Genomic DNA, 24,567 nt, shown 5'->3' with positions numbered 1-24,567 from the left:
CTAACCATAAACATCAATGCATTTCTTAAAATCAATACAAAGAAATATATATTTTTAAACCTGCATATTTAGCTAAAAGAAATCCAGGTTAGCAGGCAATATTAACCAAGTGAAATTGTGTCACTTGTCTTGCGTTCATTGCACGCAGAGTCAGGGTATATGCGATAATAATAAACGTTTTGTTTTCGAAATGATAGTTTCCGGATTCGACCATATTAATGACCAAAGGCTCGTATTTCTGTGTGTTATTATGTTATAATTAAGTCTATGATTTGATATTTGATAGAGCAGTCTGACTGAGCGATGGTAGGCAGCAGCAGGCTCGTAAGCATTCATTCAAACAGCACTTTCGTGCGTTTTGCCAGCAACTCTTCACTGTGCTTCAAGCATTGCGCTGTTTATGACTTCAAGCCTATCAACTCCCGAGATTAGGCTGGTGTAACCATGTGAAATGGCTAGCTAGTTAGCGGGTTGCGCGCTAATAACGTTTCAAACGTCACTCGCTCTGAGACTTGGAGTAGTTGTTCCCCTTGCTCTACATGGGTAACGCTGCTTCGAGGGTGGCTGTTGTCGCATTTAGGAGCGAGGAGAGGGACGGAAGCTATACTGTTACACTGGCAATACTAAAGTGCCTATAAGAACATCCAATAGTCAAAGGTATATGGAATACAAATGGTATAGAGAGAAATAGTCCTATAAATACTATATTAACTACAACCTAAAACCTCTTACCTTGGAATATTGAAGTCTCATGTTAAAAGGAACCACCAGCTTTCATATGTTCTCATGTTCTGAGCAAGGAATTTAAATGTTAGCTTTTTTACATGGCACATATTGCACTTTTACTTTCTTCTCCAACACTTTGTTTTTGCATTATTTAAACCAAATTGAACATGTTTCATTATTTATTTGAGGCTAAATAGATTTTTATTGATGTATTATATTAAGTAAAAATAAGTGTTCATTCAGTATTGTTGTAATTGTCATTATTAGAAATACATTTTAAAATCGTCCGATTAATCGGTATCGGCTTTTTTTGGTCCTCCAATAATCCGTATCGGTATCGGCGTTGAACAATCATAATCGGTCGACCTCTAGTTCTAACAGTCAGTTTCTAAAAATAGATATATGCTTATCAATAACTGGAAGAAACGATTTCATAAATGCATCAAGTGCAGCGCCTGGATGCTCTTCATTAGAAAAAACTTTTGTTGGTCTGATGTGTGTATCTTCAACATAGGAATCAGCACAATACTTTTTGTATGATCTCTTATACACTATTTTAGGACCAGTCTTTGGAACTTTGACTTTTATAGATTTGGCCAATCTATTATAGTCAGTACATCCAATGGGTATGGATACAGCTTTAGAGCAGAGTGCTGCAGTATTGATAAAAAGGTGATCAATACATGTGGATGATATAGTTCCTGTACTGTTTGTAAACACCCTGGTAGGTTGATTAATAACCTGAACCAGATTACAGGCACTGGTTACAGTGAGAAGCTTCCTCTTGAGCGGACAGCTTGATGAAAACCAGTCAGTATTCAGGTCACCCAGAAAATAGACCTCTTTGTTAACATCAAACACATTATCAAGCATTGCACACATATTATCCACATAATGAATGTTAGCACTTGGTGGCCTATAGCATCACCTTAAAAGAAGAGGTTTTAGATGAGGCAGGTGAACAGGCAACCACAACACTTCAGCAACAGTAGAGAAGATAATCTCTCTAATGGCTGGAACACAGAAGTCCGACCAGTGGAGGTGGGCTGCAGAGGTTTTGTGGCGACATCTACAACCAGACTGCTTAGAGACCTGGGAATTAAGGGCCAGAGCCAGCGTTCGGCAATCAAAGCTGTATCAGAGGCGGCAGAAGGCAGCAGTCAATGGCTCTGGATGAAGAGGAAAGACCCCAGCTGGGCCCCGAAGTGAGAGGGCCAGGAGGTATGCGGTCAACAATGCTTGACTCAGGGAGGAAGACGCCCCTGCCATGCATAGTCCCATGGGATGTTGGCTATCAACAACAACGCAACTCCTATGACTAATTGGGAATGGGACGCAAGCGTAGGATTGATCACCCTGTCGCTGGCCGCCTTTGGGGAGGGTGTATAGTGTGAAAGGCCGAAACACCCTAGGAACCAAAGGTACACTACTGACGATGCGCTCCCCAAATTTCACCAGTCTCACTGTTCATGAACTCTTGGAAGTGCTTGCACAAAGGATAGTAACATCTCATCCTGTGTTCTTGGAATCTGAATATCTGGACTAGTCCAGTGACTGCTGAGAAAGATCAGCTGACAACAGGGGAAAGTCCTTGTGGCGGCACGGAGAGACGGCTGACAGGAGGGAATAGACCCCACTGGGACAGTCATGGGGTAGCTTCCCATTTCTGTAGTTTACCATACTTCGCAGTATGTTGGAAACACCCGCTTTTAGCTACAGAAAGTCAACATACGAGAATACCCCTAGAGTCTGCGAGAGCGGGGGCGGAAGATGACTCATCGGCTGACAACATGGTAACGACTGGACCGGAAACGACTACGAGTAATGAGAGCACAGCACAAGAGATCACCACAGCAACTGTCACAAGTTCCGCTGCAACAGCAGGCCACAAACAGATGCAGGTATGTGTCTGTGGTTGGAGGAAAGTTACATCACACCATGGGTTGAGGATCCACCAGGGGAAGAAGGGGTGTCTGGGTAAAGAGAGACAGAGGCCTCGCATTGATCACTTTCTGCGAAAGCGATCAAATCAGTCGAATGAAGCACAGCAACTGGACGCAAACCATAGTTTGCAGTGCATCAGTACCACTGTCATGGAGGACGTAAACTCAAGCACCGAAGTAACAACTGAGGTGGAACCAACAACAGGAGTGGAACTCACCCAGCCTCCCAGACCTGCAGTCGAGAGGAGACTACCAGGGCACAGACCGTATGTGAAGTGGCCTGGCGCCAGTGACAAGAAGTTGTGGGAAGCAGTGAATACTGACCTTACCTTGACCCTCGAGAAACTTCGAGGCACAGTGGAGAAGAAGTTGGAGAGGATGGGGGACATCATCTATGAGTACGGGGCAGAAAGCTTTGGAGTGCAAGAGGCAAAAGGCGGGAGAAAGGTTCCAACCCCACCAGTTTCCAGGAGGCAACAAGAAATCAAGCGCCTCGTTCAAGAAAGGAGACAGCTTAAGAAACAGTGGAAGAAGGCCTCGGAAGTGGAAAAGGAGGGCATAGAGGCACTTCAGGCTGACATTAAAACCCGGTTGGCATCCCTCCGTAGAGCAGAGAACCTACGGAAACGCAGAAGGAAGAAAGAACAAACTAGAACTCGATTCTATAAAGATCCCTTCAAGTTCCTTAAAAGTCTCTTCACGAAGGAAAAAAGTGGAGCTCTAAAAACAACAAAGAAAGACCTAGAGGAGCACCTGATAACAACAAACTTTGACTCAAAGCGACATGAACATCTGGCCATCCCATCAGATATCCCACCCATTGAACCCCCGGAACATCATATTGAGACCAGCCCTCCGACATGGAAAGAGGTGGAAAACACAGTTCGACGGGCAAGAACAGCATCAGCCCCGGGGCCAAATGGAGTCCCGTACAAAGTGTATAAGAACGCACCAGACGTCCTGAGGGTCCTCTGGAGGCTTATGAGAACAGCTTGGCAAAAGAAGATAATACCCAAAGTGTGGCGTAGGGCAGGCGGGGTCCTGATCCCTAAGGAGAAGGATGCAGTGAACATCAGCCAATTCCGCCCAATCTCCTTACTGAATGTCGAGGGTAAAATCTTCTTTAGGGTCATTGCCCAGAGGATGTCCGAGTACCTGCAAAGGAATGCGTACGTCGATACATCTGTACAGAAGGCAGGAATATCAGGGTTCTCTGGCTGCTTGGAACACTCCAGCATGATCTGGCACCAGATCCAAATGGCCAAGGTGGAGAAAAGGGACCTCCACGTAGTCTTCCTCGACCTCGCCAATGCATTTGGCTCTGTGCCCCATGAACTCCTGTGGTCTGCCTTCAGATTTTTCCACATACCGGACACCATCACAACGCTGGTGAAGTCGTACTTCAAGGATCTGCAGTTCTGCTTCACCACCTCAGAGTTTACCACCTCATGGCAGTGCCTGAATGTAGGTATAATGGCGGGATGTACCATTTCTCCGTTGGCATTCATAATGGCAATGGAGGTTATCATCAGATCCTCAAAATGGGTTGCTGGTGGACAGCGAGTCGACTCTGGTTTCCGCCTCCCTCCACTCAGAGCCTACATGGACGACATTACAACATTGACCACCACTGTCCCATGCACCAGGAGACTGCTCAGAAAACTCGAGGAGAACATCAGCTGGGCCCGTATGAAGATTAAACCATCCAAGTCTCGCAGCATCTCGATTGTGAAGGGAGTACTCTCTGACCTGAAATTCTTCATCGGAGATGACCAAATCCCAACAGTGTCTGAGCAGCCGGTAAAAAGCCTTGGAAGGTGGTATGATGCAAGCCTGAAGGACAAAGACCAGGTGCAACAGCTGCGCAAAGACATCAGTAGTAGCCTACAGTCCATCGACAACACCCAGCTACCTGGAAAGTTAAAGGCCTGGTGTCTGCAGTTTGGTCTCCTACCCCGGGTGTTGTGGCCCCTAGCAGTGTATGAGGTTCCAATCTCAACAGTGGAGAAGATGGAAAGAGGAGTCACAGGCTACTTAAAGAAGTGGCTCGGAGTTCCACGATGCCTTACCACCATAGGCCTCTATGGAGATGGTGTCCTCAAGCTGCCCCTCACCAGTCTAACAGAGGAATTCAAGTGTGCAAAAACCAGGCTCCAGATGACACTGAATGAATCTCGAGACCCAGTGGTGAGCAACAACGCGCCGACCTTGGCAACTGGGCGCAAATGGAGGCCAGGAAAAGCAGTCCAGGAGGCAACAGCAGCCCTCAGACATGCTGACATTGTGGGTCATGTTCAGCAAGGGAGAGGAGGCCTTGGGCTAACTAGCCGTGCTGCTTGGAGTAAGGCCACTGCACCAGAGCGGCGGAAGATGGTAGTGCAGGAAGTACGCCATCAGGAGGAGGCTGCAAGGTGGGCCAAGGCAGTCTCTCTTGCCAAACAGGGACAGTGGACTCGATGGGACAGTGTGGAGAAGAGGAAGATCAGCTGGAAGGATCTGTGGGCCATGGAAGCGAGGCGGTTGAGCTTTTCCATCAGAGCAACATATGACGTCCTTCCAACACCAGTTAATCTTCACCAATGGTATGGTGAAGATCCGGACTGTGCCCTCTGTTCCATGCCAGCCAACCTCAGGCACATTCTCACAGGGTGTAAAACAAGCCTCACCCAAGGACGCTACACTTGGCGTCACAACCAAGTCCTTAAAAACCTTGCGTCCGCCCTGGAGGACAAGCGAGCTGCCACCAACTCCCTACCACCCCCAGCAGCATCACACCCCTTACGGACGACCTTTGTCCGCGAAGGGGCTAAACCACCGAAGAGCGGCTCTACACCATTAGAGCGAGACCAGCTGCGCTTGGCCCGCGACTGGAAAATGCTAGCTGACATTGGCCGGCAACTTGTGTTTCCTCCGGAGATCGCAACCACCACCCTAAGACCTGACATGGTGCTCTGGTCCCATTCGCTCAAGAAGGTCTTCATCATTGAGCTCACAGTACCCTGGGAGGACTCAGTAGATGAGGCTTATGAGCGGAAACATCTGCGCTATGCCAATCTAGCTGCCGAAGCACGGCATCATGGCTGGAACACAGAAGTCCGACCAGTGGAGGTGGGCTGCAGAGGTTTTGTGGCGACATCTACAACCAGACTGCTTAGAGACCTGGGAATTAAGGGCCAGAGCCAGCGTTCGGCAATCAAAGCTGTATCAGAGGCGGCAGAAGGCAGCAGTCAATGGCTCTGGATGAAGAGGAAAGACCCCAGCTGGGCCCCGAAGTGAGAGGGCCAGGAGGTATGCGGTCAACAATGCTTGACTCAGGGAGGAAGATGCCCCTGCCATGCATAGTCCCATGGGATGTTGGCTATCAACAACAACGCAACTCCTATGACTAATTGGGAATGGGACGCAAGCGTAGGATTGATCACCCTGTCGCTGGCCGCCTTTGGGGAGGGTGTATAGTGTGAAAGGCCGAAACACCCTAGGAACCAAAGGTACACTACTGACGATGCGCTCCCCAAATTTCACCAGTCTCACTGTTCATGAACTCTTGGAAGTGCTTGCACAAAGGATAGTAACATCTCATCCTGTGTTCTTGGAATCTAAGCTTTACAGGAATAAGGCTCTGAACATATACAGCAACACCTCCCCCATAGGCATTCCTGTCTCTTTTAAATGTTATATCCCTGTACTGCTACTGCTATATCATCAAAGAAATGATCTAAGTGAGTCTCAGAGATGGCCAATATATTGTTATGTGATTTGATCAAGCTATTGATTTCATAAACGTTATATCAAATGCAATTTTTTTACTATGGGCTATTTTTAGCCCTTTCCTCGGAAGCTTATCAGAGGTAGACATAATATGAAGGAAAGAAAAACCCATGGCATGATAAGAACATTGTTTGGCTAATAGAGTCAGTCTATCAGGCACTAGTGAGTTTCAGTTGGTGTGTGTGTGTGTGTGTGTGTGTGTGTGTGTGTGTGTGTGTGTGTGTGTGTGTGTGTGTGTGTGTGTGTGTGTGTGTGTGTGTGTGTGTGTGTGTGTGTGTGTGTGTGTGTGTGTGTGTGTGTGTGTGTGTGTGTGTGAGTGAGAGAGTGATGTGGGGCTGAAGCTACTGACCAGGAAGCTTGGCTCTCTCTCTCCTCCCAGTCTTTTGGGAGGGAGGGTGGACAATGAGCCTGTCGTAGAGGATGTAAGCAATATCCCATGCTCTCTAGCAGCTTTCATGGCTAAGATAAGTTATTTCTGCCTCTGGCGCACAGCTTACGAATAGTCCTCGGATATGTTGGTTCCTCTTAAGTTCTTGGCTCTTTCTAGAACAGCCATCTTATCCTTAGACCTTTGGAACTTGACCACTGACCATCGGCTTGGGTCTGTTACCTGGGCTGGTTACAGGTTTTCCAGACGTGTGGGCACTCTCCATCTGCAGCGTTTCAGTAATCATTTCTCTTACTTTCTCCACAACCTCAGCCCAGTTATCATGTGAAGACTCTGGTATGCCATCCACAACAATGTTATTGCTCCTGGATTGTCCCTCTACATAGTCAGGTTTCCCAGTCTTTGTTAATAATGATTCACAGACAGTGCTGATGACATCTCACGTGGACTTATTGTTGCAAGCCTCTTTTAGGACATCCACCTCTCCTTGGAAGAACAGCAAACTGTTCTTTAATGAAAATTACACCCCAAAACTATCTAAGTATTTTCTTTAATTAGATCATTATTGAAATAGTCCCAATAGGTTTTGCTTGTCAGCAACCAAGTTTTCAAGATATGTAACTTTCAAAATACAGAAATCAGGGATGTATTTTGAATGTTACATATCTTGAAAACTTGACTGCCGACAAGTAAAACATTTTGGGACTATGTCAACAATGGACTAATGAAAGTGGAGTTTTCCTTTAAGATTCTTGCCCCTCTGGTCCATTCTTTTGTTAGTTAGTCCATCAGTATTTGGACAAAGCTCTTGAAGCTATTTTCCTGTTTTTGTAACAAATGCTTGTAGAACCCTTTTGTTTGTTTAAAAGATCCTTCACCTGTGATAGAGAAACACTGTCCTCTCTGTTACTCCCCACCGGCTTTGGATATCATGGTAGCAACGTAGGCTAACACTGGTACTCCACGCTGTTCCAGATGGCAGGTTGCAGGGCAGATAGACACAGCGACAAACAGCAGGGATTTAGACAGCCACAAGCCCGGGACAATCCGCAGTCCCAGCCACAAGGGCTAACCGCATCACGGGCTGTGTTCAAGCTTTCAGGAAACATTGCTAGCTTGATAGCAGCTAGGCTACCTGCTATGCCAAGCATCCCTTCACACTTTTGGTTGGCAGGATCCATGGACAGATAGCAGCATACCCAGCAACTGATGCTAACCACATTGCATGATCCAAATTCAAAAGGTAGCCAGTAACCAAACTTTTTGAATAGAACACTTTTGAGAGTTTCAAAACAACAAACCGAGCTCTTCCTTGGTATTGGGTTTCCCAACACCCTTAAGCACCCTTTGACCCCCTGATTCCAACAGCTCTGAACTGACAAACAAAAACATTCTTTGAAATAATGTCAGGTTGTCACCCTAAGATCACTAAATGTCACTGAGCATGGTCATCAATACGCCTCATGTCAAGGTTGGGCTTGTAGGAGACCAGACGTGCCGGGGCCGAGAGTGTGGAAACCTTCAAAACAGAGAGGAGAGAAATGTCAGCGGTGCAGAGCAGAGACGTGACCTAACCTTGCCCCCAGCCATGTCTTGACAAGTCTTCAATGCAGCTGAAGCTTCAAAGGAATCGGAGGAATCCAGGAGACATGTCTCCTTTCCTCTCATCTCATCTAATCCCCACGCTATAGGATTTCTGCTCTGAAAATGACATTTTCGGGCTTGTTAATGGCATCCCTTTGGAGCCGTTTTGACAACGAGTTCATTGGCAACACAACAGACTAATGAACACAACCAATGTGAGTAAAATATACACAAATACTGTATAATAGCTGCATAAGCTCCACAAATACAATAAGGTAATCCACATCACAATACAAAAGCCTCCACAACGTCATCATCAGGTATTAGCTGAGCTAATAGAGTAGAGGTCAGAAGTCGTGCTCTCTATTGTTAGATCTGCCGCAAGCTAATTCAACCTCTGAACGAAACCTCCATTAGCATATTTGGCCCTTTGTGCATCTCAACAACACTGCCACGTGCAGCTAGCACCCGGTAATTGTGTTAAGCGTTCTGCTATTCTATTCTACAATTATTAGTGGCCTGCTTTGGTTTCCCTCACAGAGGAATGAAGGGAGAGAGTGTGCGGGTCCTTTCAGAGGCTGTCTGCAGAAAGCCTGATGGATGTACAAATGAACAGGCAGAGGAGGACAGAGAGGAGAGTCCCAATCCAGAGCCTCTTCCGATATAATTACAACTCTTTGTCACACACAAAGAGGGTTCTCTCTCTTTCCCCCTCTCTCGCTCTCTCGCTCTCTCTCTCTGTGTAAAGGACATCCTTGGCAAGCCGACATTAACTGCTCAGACGAAGGTGCAGTTTGCACAACAAGTGTCTGTGAGCTGTGTATAATTGCATGTGGAGGGTTTGGAGGAGCTGTTGGGTAACGAGGTGCTATTGTGCCTTTTATACAAGGGAGACAAATCACAGGACATGAAACACACAGCATTACTTCAAATAGGACTATGACACACACAAGTCCATGGGTCCAAGTTGCAAATGATACAATGGCACTATCTAGTGGACATATGCTGAAACACAATACGCATGTACCTCATGGACTGTATAGTCACTTCAAACTCAACTCTGGACCTCGAAGCCAGAACTCTGGGCATCAAAGCCAGTTGCATTGTTCCCTTTTAATCTGGGACTAATTTAGACCAGGGACACCAGGTGTGTACAATTAATGATCAGGTAGAACAGAAAAGGCCGGGTAAGAGTTGAGTACCCCGGGTATAGTCCATCGAGTTAGTGTGATGCAGTTTGAAATAAATTATACTTCCTTACTTCTGTAAATAATTGTAAGGTTATTTATTTTGGCACTTTGTATTAGAGAATGCAATAGAGTAGGGGCTGGCAACAGGCGGCCGGACCGCAATTGATTTTTTTGGGCCCCCAAAGTTTTTAGTAAATGGTAAAATCACCAGGAATTCAGCAAAAAAATTGTTTCATTTAGGAAATCTGTTCCCAAGTAATTCCCACAAATAAATAAATAAAAATGACGTAATCGTGGCTCAATGTAATCAAGGTATGAAATGATTGTTATTTTCAAATCATTATAACTATTTTCTGTCCCCCTGACCATTCGGCCCATGCTGAATCTAGTTGCCTACCCCTGCAATAGAGTAGCAACTAAAGGAGACATTGGTACAGTAGGCCTATAGGTTAAACCACAGGGTAGAAAGGAAGAAATGGTTAACGGCTGAATGTTAATTCAACTATCAAAAGTTGCATTCTCCCTCCCAATGTCCAACACAACAGAAAACATGGGGATCAATGGAAAAGAGCCTTTATAGTGCAGAAACAGGAAATGCCTTGGTGTGAAATTACAGTCTATTACTTACAGATGTCATCAGACAGACACACAGAGCAGAGCATGGCTTTAAGTAGAATAGGAGGGCTGTTATCTTGCATAGTCATAGACTAAAATACTGCACTTCCCTTCCCTTGTCTCCTGACCTTCAGGACTATACTGATCCGCAAGGACTTGCTTTTGAAATATAATTAGTCATATTCAGGAACAGCGAATAATGACGTCAAGTCCTGTCGCCTGCAGTATCAGTCATGATGAAGGAGAGTGGAAGAAGCCATGCTATTGGGACACAGCTTATGACGTGTCAATTGTGGGCATTTTATATTGGTGAAAGTTAAAAGCTGGGAAAAGTCTTAAGTGGATCCTTGGGACGTGCAACTCTGACGTTGCCCCATTGAAGTTGAAATGTAAAATGGCTACGGTAAGGGTTAAGGTTAGGTAAGGGTTAAGGTTAGGTAAGGGTTAAGGTTAGGTAAGGGTTGAGGTTAGGTAAGTGTTAAGGTTAGGTAAGGGTTACGGTTAGGGATTTAGGCTAGGGTCGTCCCAAGGATACCAGATAGCACTAAAATCTGTTATATTACAGGATCATGTGCAGAAACAACAAATGGATGACACAGTGGGTACTAGTGCTGTAACCCTTCATGCATTTCACTTGATTTGGGGTCAGTTTTGAACAAGAGAAGGTGAGTCTCAACTGTGTCTCAGGTCTAACTTCCAGTGTGTACCCATTTAGCAGAGCTCCAAGCACAATGTTATGTTATGTTCAATTCCCGGGAAGTAACAACTCAGAAGCGTTTGTTTCGCTAAACATGGGTAATGTTTATTTTCGCTAGCGAGACACCTTGAGGAGAAAATGCTCACTTCCTTGGTGATGTTCAGCTTTTAGGAAACCCCTCTGTTACACCAAGCAGCAATGGGCAGCAGGCTGAAGTCACTCCTAACCAATGATCTATGATCAGATATATCTTTCATCCCCCCAATGGTTTAGGTTTGGGTGTGGGGTAAAGTATCTGATCCCAGACCTGTGGTTAATGGTAACTTCTACCTGGAGCCAGGAACGCCAGGGGAGGAGGGTCATCCCAAAAGCGTTAGAGAGTTCTTCAGAGACAGAGAGCCTGGGGCCTCTCAGTAAGGTGAAACACTACACAACGTTGCAGATGGAAACAGAATGTATAGAGCTGACAAGATTCCCTGATTCCCAACATAACAGAGAATCCTATCTACTCTACACAACACATTTGCTATCTGAATGTTGTGTAACGTTGAAGCCTCCTGAACAGGCCCCAGCTTTAGCCTGAGGTACGGTACAGTACATTAACAACAGAATAAAAGACAAGTTACCGACAGCTACCAAGGCGACAGCTACCAAGGCGACTGTTACCGCAGAGCAGATTTCTCCTCAGACAAATGCACTTCAGAGTTACATAATAATCATGAGAAATTAAACAAACATGTGCATTAACTGGCATTCACCCAGCTCACTACATCATCCATCTCATCTTTTGGTACACAGAAACAGATGCAGAAATAAAGGGGCGGGAGTAAGGGCCGGGTTCGTCTAATGATTGGCATTATTTTGGGCGTGTCCTGTCATTTCTCTCACCTGTCAATCAATCACAAGCCGAGTGCAGATTCAAGTAAATGATTTTGTTACGCGTTATACCCTTTTTAATCTCGTCTGAAGGCGATGAAGTTCATGGGGGGAGGGGAACTATATTTTTCTTCCCCAAAATTTGGGAGGTATTAAAAACTTAACAAAAAACAACAAATAACTCTGGTGAAAGCCTCAGAAAAAGCAACTACACTGGTTAGTCAGTTAGTTATAACAAACAGAAGTCCAGAGAGAAAGAGATATAAGAGAGTTATTGGAGAGTTAAGGGTATTGGTAGAGGATGTTTTAGAAGGACTGAAAGTGCTTTAAGAGAGTTATTAGAGTTCAGGGTATTGGTAGAGGCTGTTTTAGAAGAGAGTTTAAAGTGAGTAATGTTCTTTCCTTTTTTCCCCAGACAGGAACACTGGGGTACATCACCAGAGAACTGATACAGGCGAGTCCGTCGTCGTGTTCAAGTCACGAGATACCACGTCGTCGTCGTCTTGTTGTTGTTGTTGTCTTCAGCAGAAAAGATGGCAAAACCCTTAGTTTCCGTGTGGTTAGGCTAATTATTTAAGGTCCTATGTCATTAGTGTTTGCTTTCTAGCAGGGAGTTCTCTGTATGGTTACTGTTGATTTCTATTCCGCTCCTGAGGAAAGAGAGAGAGAGGGGGGGGGGGGGGGGAACAAATTAGAGATGCATAAGTGGGAGGGGGAAAAACACATGGAATACTGTTAGAAAACATCCTCAGGGAAATGGGTATGTTTTTTTTACTGAATCGCTTGTCCTCCGTTTATGTGATAAAAGCTCAGTGATGCAAGACATTGCAAGTTAAACATCTAAGGGACAAATCCCCAAGGACCATACATGCACTTCACTTCAACATTTGTGTATGTCACACAGTGGTGTCAACTGAAGATTTCTGCCAAGATGAGTTCTTGCTTGTGGAACTCTGAGTGACGATTCAAACGCTCCTTTCTTTCAAAGGCTAGTTTCTGTAACTGTAATCCTCATAATGGCTGAGTGTTCCCTTAACTGTTGATGACAGGTGACTGATTGTCACCAGCTGATGATGACTAGGGCTTAGAGCATGGGCAGACCAGCTGGCTGGAGTGTATACAGACATATTCAAGCTCTCCCTATACCAGTCTGTTGTCCCCACTTGCTTCAAGATGTCCATCATTGTTCCTGTACCCAGGAAAGCAAAGGTAACTGAACTAAATGACTATCGTAGCACTCACTTCTGTCATCATGAAGTGCTTTGAGAGGCTAGTTAAGGATCATATCACTTCCACCTTACTCGCCACCCTAGACCAACTTCAGTTTGCATATCACCGCAACAAATCCACAGATGACACAATGGCCATTGCACTGCACACTGCCCTATTCCATCTGGACAAGAGGAATACCTATGTAAGAATGCTGTTTATTGACTACAGCTCAGTATTCAACACCATAGTGTGCCCTCCAAGCTCATCACTAAGCTAAGGGCCCTGGGACTAAACACTTCCCTCTGCAACTGGATCCTGGACTTCCTGACGGGCAGCCCCCGGGTGGAGAAGGTAGGAAACAACACTTCCACTACGCTGATCCTCAACACAGGGGCCCCACAAGGGTGCGTGCTCAGCCCCCTCCTGTATTTCCTGTTCACTCATGACTGCGTGGCCACGCACGTCTCCAACTAAATCATCAAGTTTGCTGACAATACAACAGTGATAGGCCCGATTACCAACAATGACAAGACAGCCTACAAGGAGGGAGAGCCCTAGCAGAGTGGTGGCAGAAAAATAACCTCTCCGTCAATGTCAAGAAAACAAAAGGAGCTGATCGTGGCCTTCAGCAGACAATGTCGACGAAGCCACAGTGGAAAGGGTGAAATGCTTTAGGGCTGTCCCTGACTAAAATAATTCTTGGTCGACCGAGAGTCTCCTGTTCTTTCGACCAATCAATCGGTCGAAAGGTGCTTCTACACCTGCATTGCTTGCTGTTTGGGGTTTTAGGCTGGGTTTCTGTACAGCACTTTGAGATATCAGCTGATGTAAGAAGGGCTATATAAATACATTTGATTTGATTTGATGTTTAAATTTATATTTTCATATATAAACATGTGTTTGAATAAAATCAACTACAGTCGTGGCCAAAAGTTTTGAGAATGACACAAATATTAATTTCCACAAAGTTTGCTGCTTCAGTGTCTTTTGCTATTTTTGTCAGATGTTACTATGGAATACTGAAGTATAATTACAAGCATTTCATAAGTGTCAAAAGCTTTTATTGACAATTACATGAAGTTGATGCAAAGAGTCAATATTTGCAGTGTTGACCCTTCTTTTTCAAGACCTCTGTAATCAGCCCTTGCATGCTGTCAATTAACTTCTGGACCACATCCTGACTGATGGCAGCCCATTCTTGCATAATCAATGCTTGGAGTTTGTCAGAATTTGTGGGTTTTTGTTTGTCCACCCACCTCTTGAGGATTGACCACAAGTTCTCAATGGAATTAAGTTCTGGGGAGTTTCCTGGCCATGGACCCAAAATATTAATGTTTTGTTCCCCGAGCCACTTAGTTATCACTTTTGCCTTATGGCAAGGTGCTCCATCATGCTGGAAAAGGCATTGTTCGTCACCAAACTGTTCCTGGATGGTTGGGAGAAGTTGTTCTCGGAGGATGTGTTGGTACCATTCTTTATTCATGGCTGTGTTCTTGGGCAAAATTGTGAGTGAGCCCACTCCCTTGACTGAGAAGCAACCCCACACATGAATAGTCTCAAGATGCTTTACTGTTGGCATGACACAGGACTTATGGTAGCCCTCACTTTGTCTTCTCCGGACAAGCTTTTTTCTGGATGCCCCAAACAATCGAAAAGGGGATTTATCAGAGAAAATGACTTTACCCCAGTCCTCAGCAGTCCAATCCCTGTACCTTTTACAGAATATCAGTCTGTCCCTGATGTTTTTCCTGGAGAGAAGTGGCTTTTTTGCTGCCCTTCTTGACACCAGGCCATCCTCCAAAAGTCTTTGCCTCACTGTGCTTGCAGATGCACTCACACCTGCCTGCTGCCATTCGTGAGCAAGCTCTGTACTGATGGTGCCCCGATCCCGCAGCTGAATCAACTTTAGGAGACAGTCCTGGCGCTTGCTGGACTTTCTTGGGCGCCCTGAAGCCTTCTTCACAACAGTTGAACCGCTCTCCTTGAAGTTCTTGATGATTCGATAAATGGTTGATTTAGGTGCAATCTTAGTTGCAGCAATATCCTTGCCCGTGAAGCCCTTTTTGTGCAAAGTAATGATGACAGCACGTGTTTCCTTGCAGACAACCATGGTTGACAGAGGAAGAACAATGATTCCAAACAGCACCCTCAGTTTGAAGCTTCCAGTCTGTTATTCAAACTCAATCAGCATGACAGAGTGATCTCCAGCCTTGTCCTCGTCAACACTCACACCTGTGTTAACGAGAGAATCACTGACATGTCAGCTGGTCCTTTTGTGGCAGGGCTGAAATGCAGTGGAAATGTTTTTGGGGATTCAGTTCATTTGCATGGCAAAGAGGGACTTTGCAATTAATTGCAATTCATCTGATCACTCTTCATAACATTCTGGAGAATATGCAAATTGCCATCATACAAACTGAGGCAGCAGACTTTGTGAAAATGTATATTTGTGTCATTCTCAAAACTTTTGGCCACGACTGTACATATGCACTGTGCTTGTCTGATGCTTTTAGCACACTGTTTGATCAAATAATTAAGACACACAAATGACTCAAGAGCCCGATGGTCACTCAGTAATTTTTTTTTACAGTGAGTGTCTGTGTGATAGGCGTACGTTGTCTTGCACTCCTCCCCAATGCTGCGAAAAGGAACCACAGCACAGCGTTTATTGTGCTGTCTGTGCTGAATCTGAAAATCATTTCAGCCATTTAGTTTCTTACTTGTTTCTGACTGAAAAGCTCTGTTACCGAAATCCCTAATTTCCTCAGGAAAAACATTCCCTATTCGCTCAAACCATGCTCTCTTTAAGTGAAACATGTAAGCATTGCATGCATCTGACCAATAAGGCCTGACCTATAGCCTATCATAATCACCTCAATAAATTAGTTATAACAAACTCCCAACATAGTAACACAGATGTAAAAGGGGACATGAAAAAGAAACTTGAAACGGGGCAAATGTTTATTGGTTGCTCAGGAGGGAAAGGGGAAGTCAGATCTGTGGAAGACATTTGACTTAGTTGTGGAAATGACTGGAGATGAAGAAAAGGGAGGATATAAAGAGCGAGAGCTGCATGCATATTGTGTGTGACAAACCGGTGCAGTTAGATTACAATGTTTGTTTTCTGCCTGTTTGGAACAGTGTAATCAACACTAAATACATGATAAGTAATACCAGTCTGTTCTAATTAAACCATTTTTAAAAGCCTTTATTAAAGCATAGAAAATATTAAAAACAGCCAAATCTTTGAAATTGCGTTATCCGACATTTTTCCGTTGCATGAGGCTTGGTGCTCACGCATTGACTACTCAGCAAACAGATGTTGTGGCCATAATTCATCATCATGCAGTATTCAATGTGGAATTGTTCATCTATTTAGAACATTCCAAAGAACAGGCTGAATAAACAAAATGAAACGTCTGTATGTCGAAAATAAAACAGATTTGTTTGTAACCCTGAAAAAAAAGGTCTTTGAACTCAGCAAATTGAGCTTCCTGTATATACAGTATACCGTATTCTAGTCAAGGTTCATCCTATATAACTACTGCTGTACACAGCTTTTCTATTCATATACTGTCTAAACACCCCATACACATCTGACATTGCTCGTTCTGATATTTCATAATTCCATTTTTGGGGGGGATTTGTTTTGTATTGTTTGGTATTACTGCACTGTTGGAGCTAGAAAACATAATTTCGCTGCACCTGCGATAACAATCTGCAAAATGTGTACACGACCAACATTTTATTTGACCCAAACCTTTCCCATACCACCCCCAACACACACACACACTCCCCTCTCCTTCCCTAAATACACCCCTGCTGATCATATCTCTGCTTGTGCTGGATGTTTGTGCTTTATTGACTCCATGATGCCATAAATGCAGGCCAGTCAGTTTACTCCCACAACCATTAATTTACTGACATACACAAATACGGGCCTAGCTGCAGTGCATTTCTCTCCCTCGCTCACACGCACGCAGTGGTCAGTGTCAGTAGGCACAGCAGGGGAAGGCCCCAGTGAGAACTGGGCCTCTAGTGTCAGTCCATCAAAATAGAGAGGCCACTCTGTCTGGGGCTGGAGGCTGACCTGGTCTGGGTGGCTGGGGAAACAAAGGCCTCCACAGTGTGTCTGTGTCCACCTAAGGCCACTCACTCACATCCACCCACTCACATCAACTAGGGATGGACATGAGTACAAGTACTTGAACAGATGTCAAAGCTCGATCTTTATACAGAGATGACTTTTTTTTGTGCTGTACAATTATTTGGTGGAATGTGCTTTGTGGCTGCCGGGCAAGTGAAATGTTGTCATGGAGACAACATTTATTAGCTTTTACTCTCGCTTTTACTCTCGTGTTCCATTTGTACATTTGCGGGGCACAACAAAACATTACATAAATAACACAGTGCACACAGCTGTTCTCCCTAAATTCCATTTCCCCTCAGTGTCTCATTCACTCAATTGCATTCCGACCGCTCACTCCCATTAGGCATACAGAAATAAAATACCAAGAAAAACGTATCCAACCGATGGGATACACAAGCTACATTCTTTGTCAAATGATGACAGTTCCATCGCAAATTCTAAACGAACTGGTTGATTAAAGTAGAAATATGTGTTCCAACAACGAGCTGCAGTTTTGGATGAATTGCGTCCCATCTGCTTTCCACTTCAGATACTTTGTGAACTGCTAGTGCCATTTAGAATTGGTTAGCCTCAGCTATAACCCACCCTAAATATAGACAGGTTCCACTCTGAAAATAGGCAAAAACATTAGTTTGATAAAGACAAAGAGCGTATATTTTATCAGAATCATTAAGCATTGACGACTCAGCAAACAAGGCTGTCATTGCACAGCCCTAGGCTTCTACAAGCAAGAGCCACTGCTGAGGTTACTACCTTTATGAAGATTGTGTTCCACAATATCATATAAATAAGATATTAAGGTATCAATAAAAGGAATTTTAAATGGCACTTGCTTTTTTTTAATTGGCTGAATATATATATATGGGGCAATTTAACATTTAGGATTTGTTATCTGTAATGGTTATGATTAATTAGGCATTGTTGCGGTCTGTTGGGATATAGATAAATGTACACATTTTTTGTTCTAATTACAGATTTTTTTCTTCCAGTCATGTAAATCGGAAAAATGTCATGCGAGTACTCCAACAGTCTTAAAATCTCTAGAACGCCCATCCCTAACATCAACTCACCCACATCCACCGACTCACATCCACCCTCCCACCGACTCACATCCACCCACCCACTCACATCCACCCACCCACCAAGCCACCCACTCACTCACATCCACCCACCCACCCACTCACATCCACCCACCCACCCACCCACATCCACCCACCCACCCACCCACATCCACCCACCCACCTACTGAACTCATGCACTGAAGGGTTAACTTGGGGGACTGAAGGGTTAACTTGGGGGACTGAAGGGTTAACTTGGGGGACTGAAGGGTTAACTTGGGGGACTGAAGGGTTAACTTGGGGGACTGCCATATTGACACACACATCCCACAGACAACACTGACAAACACACCTGTGCAAAAATTACAATCTACTGATCTAGGTCTATACTGTTCATCCTGTATACTGTCTCAGTCTCCACAGTTAACTTAGCATTGTTAGCTTCAACCCTCTGAGATGACATGCTACAGACCACTCCACTTGACAGCCCTCAGAGTGAGAGGAGATAGGCCTAACAATGTGGGTCAATTAACCTTGTCAGGTTGAGGAGGGTGAGCCAGCGAGGGTTCTGTCAGGCCCTGTGTTGTCATGTAGAGGGGTCAGGGCTACAACAGCACCTGCCCCACACTAGGCTACCTCAGCAACCGTCAAAACACAGTTCTCCTGAAAACATGGACTTCAAATATTTATGATAGAGAGAGGGAAAGAGAGGGAGAGACAGAAAAGGACAGAGCGAGCGAGAAAATGAGAGAGAGAGAGGGGACGGAGAAAGAGAGAAAATTAAAGTTTTGTTTGTTGCTTTAGTTTTCCACCTTCAAAATGTTGTACGTATTTTATTGCTCAAAGTGTGTCTGCCAGCGCAAGGAAGAACCAGAGAATAATGTTATTTTTTCCAAATCGTTGCGGAATAACCCTGAAATATAAAACCATAACCCATAAATTCCCAGTGAAACACATTAGGCACTCAGGGTGGGGCTGGGCTGATGGAGAGAACAGCTAATGAAGCAAGAGGAGACTGTGTCTGCCAGAGGCCTGGTGTTCAAAGGTAGATCAGAGCCACTTCTGCCTTTGTCTGAGGGGAGGTATGTGAGGAATGCAGCCTATTCCAGGAAACCCCTATGTGTCCCACTCTCCAGATCACTCTCACAGAAGCACCCAGCCACACAAGATGGCTGCCTCATCAGACCGGGTTTCCTGGTTGGACCCAAGCAGACCCACTGGTGGGCAAAGATGGTAGTGATGATGGTCTGATGACAGGCCTGAGGGACGTGCTGCTAATCCCACACATCAACCTACCTCACCACCTTGGAGTAATGACACTGGTAGAACCCACCACCATGGAGTAATGACACTGGTAGAACCCACCACCATGGAGTAATGACACTGGTAGAACCCACCACCATGGAGTAATGACACTGGTAGAACCCACCACCATGGAGTAATGACACTGGTAGAACCCACCACCATGGAGTAATGACACTGGTAGAACCCACCACCATGGAGTAATGACACTGGTAGAACCCACCACCATGGAGTAATGACACTGGAAGAACCCACCACCATGGAGTAATGACACTGGTAGAACCCACCACCATGGAGTAATGACACTGGTAGAACCCACCACCATGGAGTAATGACACTGGTAGAACCCACCACCATGGAGTAATGACACTGGAAGAACCCACCACCATGGAGTAATGACACTGGTAGAACCCACCACCATGGAGTAATGACACTGGTAGAACCCACCACCATGGAGTAATGACACTGGTAGAACCCACCACCATGGAGTAATGACACTGGTAGAACCCACCACCATGGAGTAATGACACTGGTAGAACCCACCACCATGGAGTAATGACACTGGTAGAAATGGAACATGGGAGTAATAACACTGGTAGAAATGGAACATGGGAGTAATAACACTGGTAGAAATGGAACATGGGAGTAGAATAGAGGCCTATGAACTAAGACCTCAGATGATAGACACTGACCAGGACTACACTGTGTGATAGATGGTCACTAGTCAGTCAAACTCATATACACACACTGCTGCTGTCAGCTGATATAATAGGGGTGTGTGTGTGAGTGTGTATGTGCGTGTGTGTGTGTCAGCAGCACGGTTCTCTCACCCTCCGCAGGGCCTCTTCCTCCTCCTGGCGGTTCTCATAATGTGCAAAGTCATCAAAGATTGAGGTGGTATGCTTGAAAGTTGCGATAATTTTAAGCACTTGCTTTGCCTTCTCCAGAGGCACCTCCTGAGTGTCCCTGGAGTTGGTGACGGGCTTGTTGTCATTGTTCTCCAGCCTGATGTGCCTCAGCTGGTTGTTGGGCACGTCCTTCACAAACGCCCACTTCACCTCAAACTTGCCCTTCCACTTGTCCTGAGACCAGACGCCTGCGTAGGAGTTGTAATCCACGGGCGAGCGCATCTCTGCCACGCCGCAGAAATGACCACTGCCGTTGACGCTGAACAGCAGGTAGAGGGGCCCCTTGGCCCCCAGCGAGCGGTAGGCCCCGTCCAGGCGCTTGTTGCCGTGCTCGGTGCTGCACCAGATAGAGTACTTGATGGAGCGGTGGATGTCGTCCTCAGAGTAGCTCTTGATGATGAACACACGGCCGTTCTTCAGGTTCCAGTCAAAGTCTTTGGGGTTGTAGTTGTTGAGGGACCGCAGTTTCTCTAACACGGGGTGCACCTCCCCGGAGCAGGGAGAGGCACTGAGGGGAACCCCACCAACACCCATCCCAAAGCCTTCCGCCCCTCCCTGGTTGAAGGTGCCCCTGTTCCGAGGAGCCACCCAGCGGTTCTGGGGTGGGAGCTGGGAGTGTTGGTGTTGATGCATGGGTTGAGGGGGGCCGGGCTGGGAGGAAAAGTTCTGGTGGGGGTGTTGGTGGGGGTGAGGGGGGCCTGGGGGGATCTGCTGGGGGTGTTGGGGGGACTGGAGCGACTGCAGCTGAAAGGGTTGGTGGTGCTGCTGGTGTTGGTGCTGGGGCTGATGTTGGGGCTGATGTTGGTGGGGCAGAGGGCTCTGCAGCAGGGGCTGGCCCATCAGGGTCTGCTGCACCATGGTCTGAGGGGGCATCATGGTCTGAGCTAAGGGGGGCTTGTTGAGGGAGCCCTTATCGTCCCAGGTGCCAATGTTCATGTTGTGCTTGATGGGCGGCGGGGGAATGGCAGGGCCCCCCATCCCCATGTTGGCTTTGGGCTTGACCTTGGGCTGGGGCTTGGCCGGCTTCCTGGCGATGGCCGCCCAGGACGTGGGTTTGGGGGCTGAGGAACTAACCAACGGTGGCATGCTATTGGCCGCCATGCTACTCATGCCCCCGAGAGGAGAGCCGACAGTCTTGGTGACGGCGGCGCCCATGTCCGTTCCCAGTTTTAACCCAGTCATGCCCTGCTCGATGCTGCTCAGCACCGGGACCTTACTGAGCTGGGCGTCACTGCTGAAGCCCGCCTGTCCGTCAGCTATAGCCCTCCCCAGGGAACTAGGGGTGTAACCATAACTATTACTATAGGCATTGCTCTGTGTGGACTGGCCCTGAGAGACACTAGTGCCCCAGGTGGAATAGTCTGCGTTTCCAGGGAAGAAGTTGAAGCCATGCTGGCTGAGGAAGGGAGGGGTGTTGCCCAGGGCGCCCGGCTGGCTGAACACTCCGTCGGGGATAAAGTGGTGCTCGCCGTTGCTCATCTGTCCATAGGTGGTCAGGTAGGGCATGGGGGGATCCCCCGCGGTGGACCAGGGCGCCTCTCCCAGGGAGTAAGGGAAGCCTATGGAGGGAGCATAGTAGCTGGGTATGTAGGGGTCGGACATTGGTGGGTAGCTGTTATTCTGCAGAAGGGGAGAACAGGGGTCAGTTAATGGATGACCTTAATGATAGAAGCTAAGACAAATCTTGCCCATCTCTCTTCAAAACCGTAACTAAGATATAAATCAGCGTTCTTTTAAAGGAGCAAGTTTGGCTTTCAGTGGAAATTATAGATACCAGCTCTATCAAATGTTTCCCATAGCAACAAGTGAAGACAGCAACAGTTTTATAATAATCTGTCAGTTGTTGTTGTAATAATTGTCAGAGTTCACAATAATTTATTTTATAAGTAAATTGGCGTGGGTGATAGTGGGTTTGTTCTTGGCTACATTTCCCTAGAATTCTTTAAGACGAAGTCAGCTTGTCCACCCAGGCACAAGATGATGAACACCATCCAGTTTTCTTTTTAGTTTAAAAAAACAACTACAATAATTCCACTATCAAAAGGTCATTTTTAATACTTTTCCATTTAAAAAGGAGTCAGTCATCTGTCAATAGCTCCTCCTTCACGTAGGCTACTATACAATGACTTTAGGTTAACACTCTATACACCCTCATATATCACTATAAGACACTATTCTGAGGGTTCATGCAGGTTCAAAAGGCACAAATAACACATATCGCCTCTATGCTGTGGAATGTCAAGTTGCATGGCTGAAAGGCTTGAACACAATGGGTACACTCACTCACCTGATTTGTCTGGCTGCTTAGGTAAGGTTCAAAGTCTTCATCGTTTACTCCATCCTTCTGATGCATTGATCCGTTTTGTACTGGAGAGGGAAAATGTTTTTCTTAGGTTATTCTTTAGATGTGATATAACCAAAAAGGTCTCTCGGCTAAAATAAACCATTGTGTTTTAACAGATCTATAAACTAATAATGAACAGCTGATAAACCCCCTTATATTGCCTTTAAGTAGTTGGGGTATAACAACATAGGTGGCAACACACAGTAATATGACAGGCACAGTGGTGTATGGGTATATTTAGTTAGTTTACCTACTTTTGACTGATGACACCAGGTCACCAAAATGTGGTGGAAGAGTGATCAAAGCAGTGATTTAATTACACTCTTTCGTTATCACAGTTTTCACATAAAGTATTTCCCTAGTCAGACAACATTTTGACTGCCATCAAACTCCACAACAACCATGCAATAGTAAAAGAATACGGTGACAGGAATACCTTTATTTCCTTGTCCTTTGGGTCTCTGACATCAGAATGGGCAAGTGCAAAAAAAAAAAAAAAAAAAAGGGAAAAGAGATGTATCAGATTTAGCATATTAGGTAAATGTTTGATAGGGAGAAGAGTGATGGTAGCATTCATGCAAGGTGAGCTAGGCCTAGGCTACTGAATTACAATCAATGATTCTATACCAGTGGCTGTACATCACAAACATTTTACGCACATCCAGCCCTAGACTAGTTTATAGGCCTACGGCTTCCTTGGGATTATTGACCGGATGTCAAACGCACACTGACATCCAGTAAACGTGCCGCATAGTACAGAATACAGCAATCGGCTCAAACTGGAGCTTGTTGCCGCCGCTGCGCAGCCGGTAGGCTACTTCGAGGTTCGGCCTACATAGCAGCTAATAGCTATCATATATCAAATACTTTTGCCTATGTTATATGACATGGCTACCACACTGAATGATAGTAGGTGACTAAACGGTTGACAATGCTCAAATTACAACGACAAACATTTCACGACAGTGGGTTGTCAACAATAAGCACCTGATCGACTGTGGTTGCAGACATCCTCCAGGAGCCGAAACGGATTTCTGTTTGCGACTGTCCACGGTTTCTCCTGCTTCTGCACTCCGGTATTTTTCTCAGCTCGTCTCGGGTTATCCAATCTCTGTATGTAGAGGCGGTGTTTTTTTCCAGTCGTCCCTACAATCTTTTCTCGAGCGCCGAGGATCGCGACTTTGTATCTGTCTGTGGTATTAAATGTTTCTGATCTAGTTGACGTTCGGCTACAATGTATCACTTACTCTGAAACTGCCTAATGCCAGATTGAAATATCCCTTACTCTATTCCACAATGGCGGATTGGCTATTATGCCGCGTTCACATGCTAGTCGGAACTAGAAACGTGGAAATGTCCGACTTGTATCTGGTTGTAGTTATACACGTGCCGCGTTCAACGAAATAGCAAGTCGGACATTTCCGAGTTTCCTAGTTCCGACTAGCATATGAACGCGGCATCTATCTCGCTTCCGTTCTATTGCTCCATGACCTTCCGCCTGTGACGCTCTGAGCCATGTTACTACAGACTGACAGTCACATTTCACATGACATGTCTCAGAAGATTGACCCTTTACTCTACAATACAACATACTTTTGTTTCCCTTGTTAAAATAAATGATGTGTTCACTGTGATGTGACAAACTGTGTCACTTCAGGCATATCTGTCCCTGTCTGCCTGCTCAATATAATCTAAAACGGTCTCTCTCTGCAGATCTATGTGTAGCAGATAAAGATCACTGTCGTGTGACATTTCTATTGCAAATTACATTAATGGAAGGATTCATTTAATAATTTGCCTACCAGC

The 24,567-nt window shown here is 45.6% G+C and overlaps 1 protein-coding gene across 1 annotated transcript; it reads right to left on the bottom strand.

The window, feature by feature from the left end:
- Positions 1-10,156: 10,156 nt before the first annotated feature.
- On the bottom strand, positions 10,157-24,250 carry LOC129859121 (YTH domain-containing family protein 3-like). Its single transcript, XM_055928505.1, has 5 exons — positions 23,749-24,250; positions 23,198-23,222; positions 22,705-22,784; positions 20,340-22,037; positions 10,157-12,437 (listed from the first exon to the last, which is right to left on the bottom strand). Exons 1-5 carry the CDS (start codon positions 23,770-23,772, stop codon positions 12,414-12,416), a joined length of 1,851 nt encoding a protein of 616 aa, XP_055784480.1. The 5' UTR covers positions 23,773-24,250; the 3' UTR covers positions 10,157-12,413.
- Between the last annotated feature and the right edge of the window lie 317 nt (positions 24,251-24,567).

This window comes from Salvelinus fontinalis, chromosome 7, assembly GCF_029448725.1.
Source record: "Salvelinus fontinalis isolate EN_2023a chromosome 7, ASM2944872v1, whole genome shotgun sequence".
NCBI lineage: Eukaryota > Metazoa > Chordata > Actinopteri > Salmoniformes > Salmonidae > Salvelinus > Salvelinus fontinalis.
The sequence above is the reverse complement of the archived record's forward strand: the minus strand, read 5'-3'. Positions and strand labels throughout refer to the sequence as shown.

Coding starts and splice junctions, on each gene's coding strand:
- LOC129859121 (XM_055928505.1), bottom strand. CDS start 23,772: ATGTCTGCAACCACAGTCGATCAG. Junction 22,785..23,197: donor CAAAGGACAAGGAAATAAAG/GTATTCCTGTCA, acceptor TTCCCTCTCCAG/TACAAAACGGATCAATGCAT. Junction 22,038..22,704: donor TAAGCAGCCAGACAAATCAG/GTGAGTGAGTGT, acceptor CCCCTTCTGCAG/AATAACAGCTACCCACCAAT.